At 41.6% G+C, this 18,583-nt stretch overlaps 1 protein-coding gene across 1 annotated transcript in view; it reads left to right on the forward strand.

Annotated features, from left to right (window-relative positions):
- The window catches only part of SYNM (synemin), a 28,359-nt gene extending 10,594 nt beyond the window's left edge, over positions 1 to 17,765 (forward strand). The window contains exons 3-4 of the mRNA XM_037910240.2: positions 8,549 to 8,622; positions 9,235 to 17,765. Coding sequence (XP_037766168.1) covers positions 8,549 to 8,622; positions 9,235 to 13,382 — 4,222 coding nt within the window. The 3' untranslated portion in view covers positions 13,383 to 17,765. The remainder of the gene's footprint in view (positions 1 to 8,548; positions 8,623 to 9,234) is intronic.
- Positions 17,766 to 18,583: the final 818 nt, after the last annotated feature.

The raw sequence follows: 18,583 nt of genomic DNA on the forward strand, positions 1-18,583 counted from the left end.
CTGAGTTCTCTCATCTGTGTAAAGGAGAAATAATACCTATGTTGCAGGAGTGTTGAGGCTTAATATTTGTAAAGTCCTTTAATACCTTCAGATAGAATATCATGTAAAAGTGTAAAGTTATTGTAACTATTGTTGTTCTTTATTAATAATGTTAATAGGCATTACTCATGTGCAGACTGCAGACAGAGATTAGAACCTTTGACATAGCACTTAAGTACAGCCATTTTAACTAACAGTAATTATGTCTACAGTCTATGGAACAGCATGTTACTGAAGCCATATAATCCTCTGAATCCTGGAATTCTAAAAGCTTGCTACTTATTTTGCAGTAAAGTTCTTGGTGCTAAAGGAGCATGCTTGATTACTGTGATGCTAAAAACCAAGTGAATATAATTGTTCTTACCATATTTGAATTTATGCAAGTACTAGCTGAAGGCTCAGCGTCTGTCAGATTGTAATTGATAAGTCATAAGGCAGTGTGGATCTTCCACCTGGCAAGTCATAGTGCCAGCATTCAATGTTCAGATTGTTACAGGGTTTGGGTGTGCTGCTTACTGTACCTTTTTTTGTCTCTACCACTCTCATTTAAGCAGTGATGTTCTTACCTGAAAGGCATTGTTTCAGATATAAGTTCTGTTTTTGCCAGAGAAGAAAATGGAATAAAGAAGTTAACAGAAAACTCAATTTTCTAAACCAGTGATACTCAAACTGAGGTTTGGGAGTTGCAAGGGGCTCTTTTAATGTCTCTTGTGGCTCTTTGTAGCCTGTGATATTAAAACATGGTGTGATTTAATTATTAACCAATCTAAGTTATTAACCATTCAGAATGCTTTTACTATGTTGTTTTAACTAATTGTAGAATACATGGTCAGTAATTTTGGTGTTAGAATAATATATATATAGTAAATGAAACAATGAATTCATACTACTGTGGCTCTTTTGAGTAATGTTGAGTGCTAATTTGGCTCCTGAACCACAGGAGTATCACTGTTTTAAACTTTACTTTCCACCATCCTGGCCTTCGCTAAGGAAACACATGCTCAGGCCAAGTCTGAGAAGTAAACAGCCATTCTGCTAATAAGTCCTCTTTACCTGTGAATCTTTCTAGTCAGTCACTAGTTGAGCAATTGAAAAGCCAGAGCAATTTTGAAATCTCAAGATCATAAGTTGTTAATTGACACATGGCACATACTGGTTCAGAAGGGGAAAAAAAGTTGATGGATAGCAGACAGATAACATTTTTATGGGAAAGGTTTTGAGCTTTTCCACTATTAACACTTTATTTTCGATAAAGTTGGCAGATGAAACTTATTCTTCACAATTTGTATTGATTTTTAAATTCACAAGACAACAATTCTTATTGAGTGAACCAAATAACCTGCAAAAGTTTAACATGTCTGACTGCTGTCTTATCTCTGTGAATCCATAGATTTGTTTATATTGTGTATTAATGTTTGACACACACAGAATGTATAGTTACAACATTGCTTGATAAGTATTGCTACTACTGTCCTTAGATATTGTGTAATGTTGTTGTGAACTATGAAGCAGCTGAGTTTGTCCAGAAAGTGGTGGGTGAAGTGATCCATACATGTTTGTTAATTCAGAGACAGTTATTTAGTAGAAAGAGCACAGAAGTTAACTGTTACTAAAAAGACATGGAACTCTTGAGATCTAATCCCAGCTCTAACACCAACTTCATCTGTTGCTTTGGGTTAGTGATCTAATCTTTCTGCCTCAATTTATGCGTCTGCTAAATGGGGTAGTAATACCTTTGTCTCGGTACAGAAGGCTCAGAGGTGCTGTGACAATTAATATTCACACAGTGGTGTGCATGATGCTGCCCAGACAGCTAGGTGCTCTGACACATGCTTAGTTAGTAAGTGAACCGGCAGTGTTGCAGCTCTGTAAAAGTCAACTGCGAACTCATTAAATCTTGGAGCCTCTCCAGAAGTCATATCACGATTACCTATAGTGTTGGCGGTTTGTGTACGGATTCGCAGTCCTCAGGGAGTGGGAAACCGCTTGGCATTGCCTGGAATGTTTTTGTTGTCCATTGAGGTTGCTGCCTTAGCCTACAGAGACTTGTGAAATGTTCTTTAAAAGCTTGTGATTCTCTTTGCCTCTGTTGGTCACCATCTCTGTCTTGCCGGGACCAGACTTCAGCATTTAAACTTACAACTTCCTGTTGAAAGAAACCGTGTTTGGTTGAGGTCAGAGATATGGGACTTCCAGGTGATCGAAAAGCAGTTCTGTCTTATCACTGTAAAGAAAGTTCCTTTAAAATCTCAGGAAGGGAAAAAATTACTTTTTGGATACTCCATGTTTCACACAAACAAAACCACCACCCTTCGCTGGGGATTTAATTCCCCCCACCCCAGTGGATGATCTTTCTTCACTCCACTGAAGAAGGAAGATAACTTGGTTCCACCAAACCAACTGTTGAATAAGACTGCTCTGGACTCCTGGTCTTCTGTTATTATTAAACCAGTTCCTGTAGTAATCCTCTGTACCTGTGATAACCAGGGTATGTGATGTCAGCTTCTTCTCATCCTCATAGAGGAAATCTGCTCCTATCCTTCATTTAGGTACATCAAGGCCCCTGTAAAGACCCATGCTTATCATTCTGAGGTTTCTATTATGAAGTTTCAGTGATTGCTGTGAGACATTCTCTCCTGTGGCATCATGGATTAAGCACATGGTGTTTGGTTTACTTCCTTCTCCTTCGTCCCACGCAGCCCAGAGTGTCAGTGTGTCTCCCACTCTGTATTTTTTTTGCTTTCTTTTACAACTCCTAGAGCTAGCGATGCTAAGTAAGGATGAGAGAGTATTTCCACTGGAGCTAGTCATGGCCACTCCTGAATTGGCTAGCCAAAAGGGTCATGTTGCAAGGACTCCCTTCCCCAGGAACCAAACATACTTCCTAATGTTGCCAATCCTTCCTGCTTTTATGAATGGGACCAGTTCTGGAAATGGCGGCGGCCATTCCCATTCTTTACCTGTAAAGGCTGAAATAAATATTTTTCTAGTGTTGCACCACATGGTTCCGTGCTGCTGAGATCCTACAAAAGCCAAAATAGATTAGACTGTGTAATAGTCTCCAAAGGGAAGTGGTGGAAGACACATCGCTTGATACTTAAAACTAGATTGAACAAAATATTGGAAGACCGACTGTTGGGAACCATCTTGCACTGGGCAGTGGAGCATTGTTGCAGCATCATCTTGCCTGGATCCTCATCAGGTGCCCCATGTCTCAGTTTCACTTCACAGTCTCCCTCTGGTTGGTAGGATTGTTTGGTGACTCAGGAGCTTTGAGCCTTCAGCCAAAGGAAAAGTCCTCCACTTCCAGGGCAAATGGAAGGACAACTAAATAGCGAACAAGCCTTTTGCCATCATGGGTCATAGCCCTCTGCCTAGGGTCTGCATTATCATCACATGGCCCCCTTCAGTTGCCAGGAGCTCCTTCTCCCCTTACAATGGGGGCTGACCAGTCTCTACTTCAGGGCTCTGTAGCCCTTCTGCCCTCCACCAGCTTTGTTCCTGGATGACAGCCTGTCACCGTCACTTCCAGGTCTCACCCAGTCCTCTCTCTGTTCCAGGCTCAGAGACCCAATACAGTGAAGCAGCTACTTGCTACCAAGTCCAGTCTACCCTGCTTCCTTGTTTCCAGGGCCACTTCCTACTTCAGCCAGACTGCCTTCCTGGTCCCATCTCAGGAGCCCTCCACCAACCTCTTCCAGATTCATTCCCTGGTTCCCCCTCTGCAGGGAACCACTGCCAGTTATTTATGTTACCACCAAACATGTTGCTCCTGCCAGCTCCCTCATTTACCGAGAGTGTTCTGCCTCATATATATCCAAGCAGGCCTGGCAAGCACTCAGTCACCTGCTCTTCTTCACATGATCCCTGTCCTCCAATCCCATGATTTAGGAGGAAAACCAGGCTAAGTGGAACTAAGCCTGAATTCTCTTTAAAGGGCTTACTCAACCTGTGACAGGCCTGGTGTATGTCAGTGGTTCTCAACCATTTCCAGATAATCACCCCTTGTTGTAACAGAAAAATGTCCCCATCCCCCACAGCCTGGGAGTTTCAGGACCCCCTCCCATCTAGCACTGAAGAAAGGGAGAGTGGCCAGGACCTCCTGGACCTGATTGCAACCCACCCCTCTCTGGGGTTCTTGATCCCCTAGTTGAGACCCCTTGGAAGAAATGACCGAAGAGGTCTTTTTTGTACATGACTGATTTTTGTGGTAAGGCTTGTGCTGCAGATCATCACAAATTGTGCACATCTTATTATTTTCAGTACCTTCTCCCTCCTGTCCCACCCCACTTGTGTGTCTCATCCACCTGTTCTCTCTTGTCTTGTAGACTGTAAGATCCTTGGAGCAGAGCCTGTCATGTTCTTTGTGCTTTTACAGCCCTGAGCACAGAGGTGGGCAAACTATGGCCCGCGGGCCTCATCTGGCCCACAGAACCCTCCTGCTCGGCCCCTGAGCTCCTGGCCCAGGAGGCTAGCCCCTGGCCCCTCCCCTGCTGTTCCCCCTCCCCCACAGCCTCAGCTCACTGCGCCACCGGCACAATGCTCTGGGCGGTAGCAGAGCCGCGGCCTGACCCGGCACTCTGTGCTGCGCGGGTGGCGTGGCTGGCTCCACCGACTGCCTGTCCCGGTGCTCTAGGCAGTGCAGTAAGGAGGCAGGGAGCAGGGGGGATGGATAGAGGGCAGGGGAGTTCGGGGTGGTGATCAGGGTGCGGGGGTGTGGGTCGGGGCGGTCAGAGGGCGGGGAACGGGGGTTGAATGGGAGCAGGAGTCCTGGGGGGGGCAGTCAGGAAGTGGGGGGGGCAGTCAGGAAGGAGCGGGGGGTTAGATGGAGCAGGGGTTCCGGGGGCGGTCAGAAGACAGGGAGAAGGGGTGGTTGGATGGGGCAGGGGTCCTAGGGGGGCAGTCAGGAATGAGAAGAAGGGTTGGATGGGGCGGGGGGTCCAGGGGCGGTCAGGGAGCGGGTGGATGGGGCAGGAGTCCCGGGGGGCCGTCAGGGGACGGGGGGGTTGGATGGGGCAGGAGTCCTGGGGAGGCCGTCAGGGGTCGAGAAGCAGGGAGGCTCGGATAGGGGGCAGGGGCCGGGCTATGCCTGGCTGTTTGGGGAGGCACAGCCTCCCCTAACCGGTCCTCCATACCATTTCGGAAACCCGATGTGGCCCTCAGGCCAAAAAGTTTGCCTGCCCAAGCACAATGGAACCCCAACCTGGTTAGCCTCTAGGTGCTAACACACAATAAATGTTAAATACTGACGGTAATAACCAGGGGGATGAGTTAAAGATTCAGTATTAATTTCCTGACTCTTTTGGTAATAATTTTTCTTAGGCATACTGTTATGTTAGTGGAGTGGGTTTCTGCATTCAGGGTGTGACTTCAAGGAAGTATCTGCACAATTACTTTATAAGGGAGGATTTCTTGGAGGAGCATTTTTCATTGTTTGTATTATGGTAGTACATAGAGGTCCTAACTGAGATTAGGACCCCAGTCTTCTAGGAACTGTACAAACACATAGTAAGAGATGGTCTTTGTCCCAAACAGCTTACTGTCTAAATAGATAAGAGGAACAAAGGGTAGGGAGAGGAAACTGAAGAATCGAGAGGTGAAGTTACTTGTTTGAGATTACACAGCAGATCGTTGGCAGAGCCAGGAATAGAAGCCAGAGTTCCTGATTCTCACGCTTGTGCTGTATCCACTAGACTATGCTGTTCCTTACTAATTTACTATCTTAAAGTGTAAAAATGATTTTAATATTTGCATTGCATTAAAGTCAGTGAAAATCTATCATGAGCCAAGTCCCATAGAAATACTGAGTCACAGTCCAGTTTTGCTGGGGTTTTTCTCTTTGTTTTCCCATACTAGCATGTTGTCAGTAATAATGTTTTCACATCCAGCTTGTCTCTGTGTGCTGTTGCCATATACAGTGTACTTCTTGGAACTTATTTTTAGTGACTTCATACGTTGCTCCAGCAACCGAACAACTGTTGTTTTAACAGCAGCCAAAAATCCCTAGTCATACTATCCACATTCCTAATTTCCATCGTCACAATTGCTACTTTCAGTGCCTGCACTGTCAGATCTTTCAGACTTTTCTGTAGCATTGGCAGCACCATCCATAGTGCCTAATGAGGAGCAATTTTCTTTGCACTTACAGGCTAGAAGAGATCAGATGTTTGGTCTTTGGAGGTTTCTCTAGATTAGGAAAAACTAGTCACGACCTTTCCCCTAGTGTAGACGCAGGGTAACATCTTTCATTTTGATTTAACTGGTTGAGCTTGACCTGGGCCTCCTCTCTAGAGCTGAATTTGACTAGTTTAAGTATGTTAACCCGTGTCTACACTAGGGAAAAGTTTGTGGTTAGCAACCACATGTTAACAAACCCTGACCTAACCTTGCCCTTTTCTTAATCTGTACAAATACATGGTTGCAAAGAAAACCTTACAAAGGGAACTGTCAACTGATGTAGTGTTGTCCTCCTGAATGTGCAGAAAGGCAGAGGTGTAAAATGTCCCATTCATCTCAGGTGGTTAAGTCTGAAACCTAAAGATGATATTTTAAATGTAAAAATTATCTATTTCACTGCTGATTATTTTAGCAGAAACAGCCAGCTAATGTGTTTATGAAACTTTCTTCCACTCCCTCCAGGAGTTCAGAGCCTCGGCTATCAAGAACTTCCAGCTTCAACCCAACAACTTCTATGATGTAGTTACAGCTTATCAGTGCAAAACATTTGGCATTTCCAAAATGGAATGAGGGGGCAGTATAACATAATACTTAATCCTGCCTTGAGTGCAGGGGACTGGACTAGATGACCTCTCGAGGTCCCTTACAGTACTGTGATTCTATGAACATGAATAAAACAGAAGGGTTACTGTACTGTGATTACATTGTTCAATTTGATATTTAAATAAAGCTACCACAGAATTTCAAGTCTGCTGCACCAGAGTACTGCAGAGTTTAGGTCTAACTTTTGGGGAGGCATATAATTGGGGGAAACGGGCATCAGTTAATAAAGAACAGAAAGAGGAACTTATTTCACAGCAGTATAGGAGTGTGTTGGCAGTGCAGGGGAAGAAACAGCAGCCTTGGAATGACATAGGAAAAATCTGCACATAGATGGTTGTAGGATTTACTCGAAATTTTCCTGTCCATGTTTATTTGGCCTCCATTTCTAAAAATTCTAGTAGCACACAAGATGCAGCCTTACTGCATGCATTTTGTAGATGATACATTGGCAGATAGAGAAGTTTTTTGGATTTTTTTTCACCTGCAATTTCTATGCTGATTCTAGAGGGTACCTTTAGGGCCCTGTGAGCATCCTTCCTTAGAAAAAAAATTTGATGATGAAATGTGTGTAACTCAGCATTCCTAAGGGAAGATAATTGCTCCTTAAAAATGTATTGAATCTCAGCTCTGTTAATTTCAATGGGACTTGTTCCCTAGGGCATGTTTGCCTCAGGGTAGCACAACATGCAGGGACAGGATGAGTTTGTGCCTGATTGTCAGACTGCCAGTCAGAATGAGCAAAATATTGGGATGAGCAGTGGCCAGTGTGTCTCTATATGGTGCGTACTAGGTGCACTATACAGTATAGACCCAGGCATGGTGACCAGGTGAAAAAATTCTATGCTCTTCTTCTCTAAGACAATGTTTTAAGTTCAGTCTAGTATTCTCAAGGAAGCTGGCTGAAGGCTTGGTCCCTAAGGACAGCTGTGTTTGTCAGTAAGATAGGGGATGCGGTTTGGCAGACTCTGCAGTGTACTGGTGTCCTGAGGGTAGGCAGCAAGTGAAAGTGATGGATGCAGATGTTCAACAACAGATAGTTGTGACTTTTTCCCCTGTTTTTTTGCTTCTGGCATAAGCCCTTTATTGAGAAGCCAAACAAAATGTGTATTCTGTTTGTTTCTGGTAAATGACTGTGGAGCTAACACACATAGCTGGGCTGCGGAGCCTTAACAGGGATAAAGTTTATAGCAGCCCTGGTTTCTTAAAACCATGCAGGTTATTTTAGACATGGGGGAGGACGTGCCAAAAAGAGCGAGAAGAGAACGCTGAGAAATGGAGAGGAAAGATGAATCGGCCTAAAAATCTAGCAAGATAACTATTGCCATAAAAAGAAAAGGAGGACTTGTAGCACCTTAGAGACTAACAAATTTATTTGAGCCAAGGTGCCACAAGCACTCCTTTTCTTTTTGCGAATACAGACTAACACGGCTGCTACTCTGAAATATTGCCATAAAGTAGTTACCCAAACCGTTTTTGCAAAATATATTGTGCTGATTTCAGCTTGATGATTTTACTTCATTATCTGTGCATTACTGAGAATAATTACCTTCTCTAGTTTATTTAGAGCTCTGTTTTCCTTAGCATCGGTCACTATGTTTGAAAGTGGAAGTAATACTCTTTTTTTCTCCTGTTCATTTGTGATGGTGCTTTGCCACCAAACTTCTAAAGTATATTATAACTATTCTTTCTCTTCATTTTAATTAAATGTATTTGTGTGTGTGTGTTACAGAACTTTACTAGAAGGGGAGAGCAGCCAATGGATGATTACATGGATTGATCAGCAGGGGAGAAAAATACCACAAGGTAAAAAAGCGAACATTACACTTAGACGTCTAAATGTAGGTTTTAGTCATTGTTTAATATTTTTTTTTTCCAATGAGTCAGTGTCAATTTCTTGTAGTATATTTTTAGCTGTGTAAAGCAAAAAATGAACTCTGTGAGCGGTTTCTGAGAATCAGAGAATCAGCTCTCCTGGGAACCGCAGCAGGGAAAGGAGCAGAACATGGGGCCACCGGGGGGGCCCCACGCCGGCAGCTGCTCCGGGGTGGCTGTACCGCCCCCAGCCCTGTCCTCTGGTGGGGCTACTGTACAGACGGAGGAGACCCTGCGTGGAAGGGTAGGGGGCGGTACGGCTGCGCCAGAGGAGCTGCCGGCTGTTGTGCTCCGCCTGTGTCTTTCAGATACGCTGTACCAGCTATAAATATCTTGCTGGTACGGCGTACCATACCGTACCACCCTACTTGCACTGCTGCAGGTATGCTTGAAAGTGAATTGACATTATTTCTTCATAAATATTTTAACATTACGTTAAGATATCTAGATTATTGCATGCCACTGTTATTGTACATAGATTATTTTTATGTTTTACATACAAGACGGTATTTTAATTTTTGCTTATCTACACTCTTCTTGCAGGTGTCAGAAATACATCTTATGACTACCCTAATAGTTACTCAGCATACCGAGAAGAAAAGAAAAAGAAAAGCTTTCCGATTATCAAGAGTGCTGACACTAGACATAAAACACCAGTAACAAATATTCGCAGCTCTGCACTTTATTCAACTCAGACAAGGCGTGGTGGACCACGGACAACAGATAGTGGAAAAGTTTTAAGAAAAGATGTTCTTAATTCAGAATATCATCCATCAACCACTATTGAAAAGGATGCCACTTATGAAAGAATTATGAAGGACCATAGAGAGTTCAAAACCTTTACTCCCACATACGGTCTTTGGGGAGACACTAAAATTCAGCAAAAAACGTTTCCTGAAAGAAAGAGAACAGAAGCCACAACTACTTCGGCAGTTTCTTTTTCAAAAGAATTGACAAGTGTTCAAAGTTCAAACAAGGACCACAAAGTTGACACAAGGTCAGGTGTTTCTGAAAGTACAAGAACAAAACCAGATAATTTTACTAAATTTCCATCTTACGAGCTGAATTCCAATTTTAAACAAACCAAATCCGAACAAGCCCTAGATGACACTCGTACTATATTGAAAGAAAAAACAAAAGGAGACAAACCAGTTAAAGAGGGGGAAAATGGCTTGTTAGAAGAAAAAAATAAGCAACCAGTCAACGAGGAAAGAATTATTGTCTTGGAAAAAAAGGAAATGGATGATAAACCCAGTATGGCAGAAAGAAGTGTTAATTTTGGAAAGACTGAGGTTAAACCAGAGCAGAAAACACGCATAATGGAAGACATGATTATTAATGATAACAAAAAGATTTTTTCAGGAGTCAGGAGTAAGGAAGATAGCACTGCCAAAGAGGAAAAAAATGTTACATGGGAAGAACAAACCAGAGTACATAAATCAGCCAGAGAGGGAGAATTTTTTCTCCCTGATGCAAATATTAAAGAAGATGAATTAACCAAAAGGAATACAAATGTGTTCTTGGAATCAGTAAGCAAGGAGGCTGTTGAGATTCCCATCAGTGTTGAAATGTATACTCCAGACAAAATATTGCAGAACAGTAACACAGAAATAACATTTCAAGGCTTTAAAACATCTGTAGGAAGAGAGACAGATGAACAGACAATTAAACCTGTTGAAATTCTCAATGTGAATGTTTCAGAAAAAGAACCCAATTTGGAAGATGAACATGGAATTAGTGACAAAAGTAGCCCTAGAATGGGTACTTTGTCAACTGAAAACATAGCAGAAACTATTGTCGCTGATATTCTTAAAAGTTTTGTTCAGTCTTCTGGTTCAGAAACAACTCCACATACAAAAGTAAACTACCTTGAAAAGAAAAAACATGATGATGAGAAAGAGATGACTGAAATCACAGTACAGTCTCAAGTTCAAGAAGAAATATCGATTTCTGATGAAGTTGATCTTGGAAGTCTATTAAACAAGGAGGGCAAAGTGGTTCTGGAAGACGCTAAGGGAATTCCATCCACAGATGTGATAGAAGATCTAATAAATGTTCGCCTGAAAGGAAGGGACCGTGTAGGCAAAGTGTCTGTGAATGTTGAGATTGTTGAGGAGCCACTAGAATCTGCAGCTGATGAAAGGAGTGAATTTTCAGCACCATTTGAAGTAGAGGAAGTAGAGGATACCTCACCCAGCATGGAGCGGCATTATGGTGATGAGGGGGAGCAGACCATCACAGCTGCAGCTGAAGATTTTAAAAAGAAAAAACAATCCAGTGAGATCCTCACCCATGTGGAAGAAGTAACCGAGGCAGACGACTCAGTTGATGAACAAAGATATTTTGTATCTACTCCAGATGATTACCCTTTGGGTCATGGAAAAGATGAGGACTCAGTGTATGGGCAAATTCACATAGAAGAAGAATCGACTATTAAATATTCTTGGCAAGATGAATTTTTGCAGGGCACACAAAGAAGAAAAGATGATAGCATGAGCTCACCAGAACAAACATATCAGGTTGTGGGAGAGGAAGCAAGTGCCTATGTTTTAAATGAGGAACATCCAAAAGGTGAAGCATCACATGCAGAATCCATTGTTATTGAGAAAGAGATTAAAATACCACATGAATTTCAGGCCTCAATAAAGGGGCTTTTATTGAAGGAAACCAAGGACCCTAAACAACAGTTGAAAGAGGCATTGGAACAACTGGAGGGGAGTCTTCCAGAAAGCGTGAAAGAGGAACTAGCTGCATTAACGAAAGAAAATCATGCTGACTCCAGTAGCCTGGCAGTTGACATCAAAAAAGTTGAGCAAACTAATGAAGATGGTTTAGTGACGATTGTGGCTGAAGTCAATCTGTCCCAGACCCTTGACACTGATCAGTTTGATATTGCACAGCTTGGTGGAGTCATCACAAGTGAGATTGAGAAGGTGTCACTGAAGTCCCCAAAACAAGAGGGCTTTGATGAACGTAATGACCCAGATTTGGAAAGATGGACTCATGGTAAAAGCAATATAGAAACAGACATTTCTCCATCCAGTAATAAATCCACTCCTTGGGCTAGCCAAGGGGTTTACAGCTCATCCAGTGTAAGAAGTAATGATGGCATGGAATATCATTCCACTGAACAAGTTATTCATGAAGGTCCAGTTTCAGAAGCTATAGAATTTGGTAATGCAGAAGAAGTCTCTCAGTCACAGATATCGACTGATATTAACAAATCTTTAAGGCATATTAAAATAGGTCCAACAGAAATTCGGAGAACTGAGCAGGTCATATATGAAGGGCCCATTTCTGAAACTCTGGAACTTGGTGGTAGGGGAGACCTTGTTCCGACAGAAGGCTCATTGGATATTGGTAGGTCTGTGAAGCTTTTTAAAATGGGTCCTAAGGAAATTCAAACCACTGAAGAAATCATTTATAAAGGGCCTATTACTAAACCTGTAGAGGTAGATGAACCTGAAAACCTTGCTCAGCCACAGGTTCCAACTGATGTTAATAGGTCCATGAGGCATATCACAGTAGGTTCACCGCAAATTACTGAAGATCTCATTTTCAAAGGGCCCACTTCAGACTCTTCAGAGCTCAATAGCTCAGGGGATCTCTCTCCTATGGAAGGATCAACGGATACCAACAAATCAGTAAGGCACATTAGATTAAGTCCAAAAGAAATTCATACAGAACAAGTAATATTTGAAGGGCCCATTTCTGGAAATGTGGAGCTCAGTGGCACAGGAGAGCTTTCTCAGACAGGAAGTTCAATAAGGCACATTAAATTAGGACAAAAAGAGATTCATTCCACTGAGAAAATCACATACGAAGGGCCTCTTTCTGAAACAGCAGAGCTTGGCAGTACAGGAGACAGCTCTCACGTGGAGCATAGATCAGATACTAATGCATCTATCAGGCATATTAAATTAGGTCCCAAAGAATTTATGACAACTGAGCAAATCATCTACCAGGGTCCCATTTCTGAACATCTGGAGTTCAGTGAATCGGGAGACCATTTTCATTCAGAAGGGTCAATAAAGCACATTACATTAGGTCAAAAGGAAATTAAAACTACTGAACAAGTCATATATCAAGGCTCCATTTCTGAATCTCCAGAGATCAGTAGTGCAGGAGGAAGCCTTTCGGAGAGTGAAGGAAACTCAGATATCAATAGATCCATCAGGCTCATTAAATTGAGTCCCACAGAAACTCATACAGAGCAAATCATCTTCAAAGGACCCATTTCTGAAACAATGAGCAATCATTTTCAGACAGAAGGGTCATCAGAGAGCAGCCAGTCTATAAGGCATATTAAATTAGGACCCCAGGAAACATCTTTGACTTTTCAAATGGATGTCACTAATGTGGCGGGAGTGCCTGTGGTGGAAGGGAGAACACAAGCAGCTACAGTCACTGTATCAAATAGGAAGGAGCCTGATGTCAGACAGCCACAGGTTGTGGTTGAAAGTGACCAGAAAGACACTGACGGTGAAAGTACCAAAGAAGCAAGTGTTTTTCCTGATGCTTCCCAGGCTCATGGTGAACAAGTAACAGAGAAGTCAGCATTTGAAAAAAGCGTACAACTGCAAAGACTTGTAGACCAAAGGTCAATGATTTCTGATGAAAAGAAAATTGCACTTGTGTATCTAGACAAAGAAGAAGAGGGGGAAGAAGATAATGATGGAGACTGGTTCTGAAAGGACGTTTTAATATAACCTTGCTTATCAGCTTGTTCATCACAGAGATTTTTGACTGCCGTCTTTTTAAAACGAACTGTCCCACTACTACACCAACATTGGACTGACACATTTTAAATCCAAGCCTCAAGATATCCACCATCCTTTCCCCTAATTTGTGAAAGTTCTTTAAGGGAGGGCTCCCTCTATTGCAAATTCTTTTTTCACTGACCTGTTTCCAGTTTCTTCAGTCTCCAGGACAGGAAGTTTCTGCTGGAGATTTTTCAGGATCTTTTTTTTTTTTTTTTTTTTTTTTAAATTTTTATATTGAGCTAATCCACAAGTGAGAGTCTGAACTGGATTTTTCTATCAACTTTTGAACACTGTGTTGTACTGGGATACTTAAAGAATTCAGCACTTCTGTTTAGATTTCAAAGTATTAACCACAGGCAAAATGAGTCACAATATCTCTATTGGAAGAGTATTAGAATAAGGCATACAGGCAATTGATTTTTAAGTTCCATTTTCATGTGCTCATGTACAATAGTAAAATCTTAGGAAAAATTAAACCATTACAACTATGAAGTAAAACTCTTTCTAAGCAAACCACGCATAGCAAAAATTTATGGTAACCTTTGTCACCTTTATAGTTAGAACCAGACACAATAAAGCAAAGCAGGAAGACTACATCAGTCATATTGTTTTCAGGAAAATGTTTGGTTTGCCTTTACAAAGTGTAATATTTTTAATATTTTTAGAGAGAATCAGTAGGCAAATGGATAAAAACCATAGGCTAAATCCTAGTTACATTGAAATCAGTGGTAAAATCCCTCCAACTTCAATGACTCTACATTGTGATATGTGAAATGACTAGTCTCAGTATATAGTACTGTTCTGATGTTAGGTATTGCAAGTACCTAAGGAGAGTGGGATGGCATATACCATACGGTATAATGCCTTCACACAATGGGATTAGCTCAAGTGTGGTTCTTCTCTGACAAGTGACTGAAAAAATGGCATTTTTTTTCCTAACTGTATATTCAACCTAGGACCTGAAAGTCACTCGTCACGGTTCTTTCTGACTTCTTATCACCAGTAATAGATTTTTCTTGGGCCACACTCTGCCTTCAGTTACAGCACTTGAAATGCCATTGATTTTACTGCGTTTGCTCAAGTGTGTAACTGAGGAGCATATTTCAGTCCTGCAAGTAGAACTGAGTTAATTATTTGGGAGCTCAATCAAGAATAGAATCCAGCTCATTCTCTGGTAGCTGTACTGCTTCTGCAGTGCTCACAGGAGCAAAAAGAGTAACACAAATTTATTGTTGACACTAAAATAAGATCTGACTCTGGGTTTGCCTACTCAGCAAAAGCTGGGCAAGGGCTAACCTGGAGCTAGCTTGAATCCCGCTAGCCTGTTAACATAACAGTAGTGAAGACCGTGCAGCATGGGCTTCAGCGCGGACTCGCAAGCTGAGAACCTACCCAGGGTCTCTGCCAAACTTGTAGTACCTGTGCTGAAGCCCGTGCTGTGCTCTCTTCGCTGCTGTTGTTACCTGTGCTAGCTGGATTTAAGCTAGCTCGGTAGGCTAGACCACGCACAGCTTTTGTTGTATACACAGAGAGTTAGATATACTGTACAGAGTAAGAAGCTGCCATTTTTATACAGACATGCTCTGAAAGTAGAACCACACGTTCAACCCAGACAGCCCTATTGCGCCAGACTATTACCCTTTAACTTTGAATTCCTTTCTTGTGGTTTGGTTTTGGTCACAAGCGCAATGTTACTTAAACATAGTTTGTGTTTGTTTAACGCAAATTACAATCCAACTAAATTATTTTATTGTGGTGTGGCCTTCATTAACTTCTCAGTTTCTTTCGTATCAGTAGAAGTTAGATTTTTTTATAAAAACTGACTACTACTTTGCAGTACTGACTTAAATGTGAAGTGGAGATAGATGACGTATAGTTTAACATCTTAACCTATTTTTCATATGAGACAAACTAGTGTATTAGGATCTGCCTTCATTACCAAGATTGAGACTCTACCAGGTATCTTCAAGTAATTATCAGCATTTCAAGGTTTAAATATAGGGCTTTGTCTGCACTGCAAAATTTTGTATCTGTTTTCCAGCACTGATGCGGTTACAATGGTGTAAATGCAGTGTCTTCAGCACTGTGTGGTCTGAGATTGTTCTCTGAGCTGGGAAGAGAGGGAGCAGTGACCCTAGTGCTGGAAACAAATACGATGTTGAGTAGTGCAGATGCATCCAAGGTGTGCATGCCACATTTATTTTATGTTCTTAATCACATAACGGATATATTTGTCAGAATTATTCATATATGCTTCTGTAAAACATACTTTTGCTACCATTGACAGATAAGGGGCTCATGAATGATTACAGCTCAAAGAAGAGCTTAAAATTCCATTGCCTTAGTCTATCCTCTCTGGAACAGGGTTTAAAAAAAAATCTAAAAAAAAAAATGCATTTTTAGATTTTAAAAAATTCCTATATGGGAGTTAGGCAAAAGTTTTCAAACATGGTTGCTCAGTTAGACATGTAATTTCATACTTTGATAGAATTTTATTAAAATATTTACTTAAACATAATTTAGGTATCTAATTTTAGGCACACAGGTTTGAAAAGTATCAGCTTTAGTTTTCTGCACATTTGGTTTGAAGTTGAAACTTAAAAAAAAGCTCTCTTAAAATAGACATAAGGATAGCTGCAGAATATGTATTCTCCTGCCACAAATAAGAAGGCCAATAATATCAACCCGATTTATTGATGCCTCATGGAAACCTTTGAGACCTATTTTCTTTAGAAACAATTCTACTGATGCTAGATTGTATTTATCTTCCATTGTTCAGAGAATTAGGACATCAGGTGAAGGACAAACCGGCAAGGAGTAAATGAATTATAAGTTCCTGTTTTATACAGATGTCCATAGTACTGAAGGAGAAGAAAAAAGAGACCATATCGGTATTGTTTCTAAATAAAATGTTTGCAAGGAGGCACCAGCTGCTCTTTAAAATGTCCTTTAACAGCACAGACCTACTACATCTGATAAGTTATACTGAAATGTATTTATGTTGTTGGTTGCTTTAGTTGTTTGGAGAGGAAAAGGTTTGTTTCATAAATGTAAGTGCTTTAATTCTAGATTGAATCAGAATTTTAATCTGCTGCTTGAAGAGTTTAGGTTTGTCACAATGAATTGGAAAAGCACAGTAACATAGTCATTCCAATGGATGAGTCCCCTCAAACCATGAAAACTAGGAGGTTTAACGAAAGAAAGATATAAGCCTTGAAGAAGACTGTGTAATCAACATATTCTCCATTTGAATCCCATTAACACGAGCCTTATGTCATCCCAGTTTTCAGTAACACTGAAGGTGAAAGAGCCACAGATCTATTTTATTTTTTTGCATGACAGCCACCTTTGGGTAACGACTCTTTCAGGAAACAGAGATAGTGACTTGGGCCCTGTTGTTGCAATTTGATCTGTGCAGATTCCACCTCCATCTGGATGTGTTAGCACAGTGGTTTTCAGCCTGTGGTCTACGGACCCCTGGAGGGCTGCAGACTGTCTTAAGAGGTCCATGAAAGGGTGTTGTTATCATAGAACAGTGGTTTTTAACCTGGGGTCTGCAGACTATGTCAAAGATTTCCAAAGGGATCCGCACCTCCATTCAAAATTTTTCAGTTGTGAACCCCTAAAAAAAGTTGAAAACCGCGGTGGTAACAGAATCCAGGCCTTAGTTGACATGCTTTTATTCCTAGCCAGAGCAAATATAACCTACTCCTCTGAGGTTTTTTTTTTTTTTTTTTTTTTTTTTTTTTAAATACTGACACATGCCCTATTTAACAGCTTTGTGTGTAATTACTTTATTGATAGCATGGAGCTGGAAGGATTGATAACATGGCCTCAATTAGCACACAGTGTTGAAGCTTACTCATAGAAACTTTGCCATTTTTTTTTTCACTAAATACAAATAAGGTAATTGCTGCATTTGAATTTAACAAATAGAATTTTGTTAAAATGTAACTACTAGTTTATTCAGTAGGAGTTTGTATTTATATGCTTGAGGTAGTTTACCTCAGAAGTGGGGGACTATATTAATCTTTAAACATGTACACTTTTGGATTTGAAAGCAAATAAAACGGGAGTATACACGTGTAAGAAGAGAGATATATGAGAGAGCTACAGCTCTGTACAAATTGATGTTTTCTATAGCAGGTGTTTAAAAGACTGTAGACATGTTGAAGCAGGGTTTGTTGATGTCAGCTATGAGACTTTGCAGGCAGCTTGTGGTATGGTCATTTACGATGCAGTCTGCGTTGCTGTTGTGGTTTCATGATTTTTGCACTTTTTTCACATTCAGTATTAAACAATGAAAAAGAATGTGTATATGCTTCTTTCTCCTCCTTCCCCCTCGCCCCCCGGTTGGTATTGATAAGTCCCCATTAGCAAAGGAAAAAGAAATCAAAGTTTTCATGTCTCATGCTTTGAGGTCTCTCTGTATGTTCAGATCCATGAGCCCCTTTCAGTTCAAAGAACACATGCTTTCATTCCAGAGTATGAAGTGTCTGTGTCACTATGGTGGCAGGGACGGAGTAAAAACACAGCAACCAGTTATTCCTTGACTCATCTAACCAGCATGATTGGAATGGCTGAGGTGCCTTCTTAGCAGCAGGCAGGGCAGAAGGGGCAGGGCATTTATAAACCCAAAGTAGTTGGAGCGTACAGGAGAACCATAGTTTTCCTGCTGCTCTAAGATTTGGCTGAATTATGCCATTCTGTCATGGGGTCTGCTCACGGCTAGTGCACCTCCTCCTGGTTGCTCTGAGGACTAGCTGATTCCAGATCTGGCACCTCCTTTCTGCCTCTCGCTGCACACCCTGCCTTTCTTCCTGGATCTCAGCAAGGCAAGATGCTCTGTGCTTGTGGTTTAGCCTCTGGCCAAGTCACATGTGTCCTCCCTTCTGGGGTATCAAAGTCCCTTCTTATGAATGGACTCCGGCAGTCTTCCCATTCACTGCCCAGCTAGTGCTATTCCCTCAGCGGCTGAAGGAGAACCTGAGTCTTCCCCTTTACTCCAGGTTCCAGCTCAGGGACCTAATCAACAGCCAAGGTCTGTTCCATTCTGGACCTTCCTGCCTTTTGCCTGATCCTTTCCTAACATTCTGGCTTTGCCAGCCCCAAAACTTCCTTCTCCCAGG

Source organism: Chelonia mydas, chromosome 10, assembly GCF_015237465.2.
Source record: "Chelonia mydas isolate rCheMyd1 chromosome 10, rCheMyd1.pri.v2, whole genome shotgun sequence".
Taxonomy (NCBI): domain Eukaryota; kingdom Metazoa; phylum Chordata; order Testudines; family Cheloniidae; genus Chelonia; species Chelonia mydas.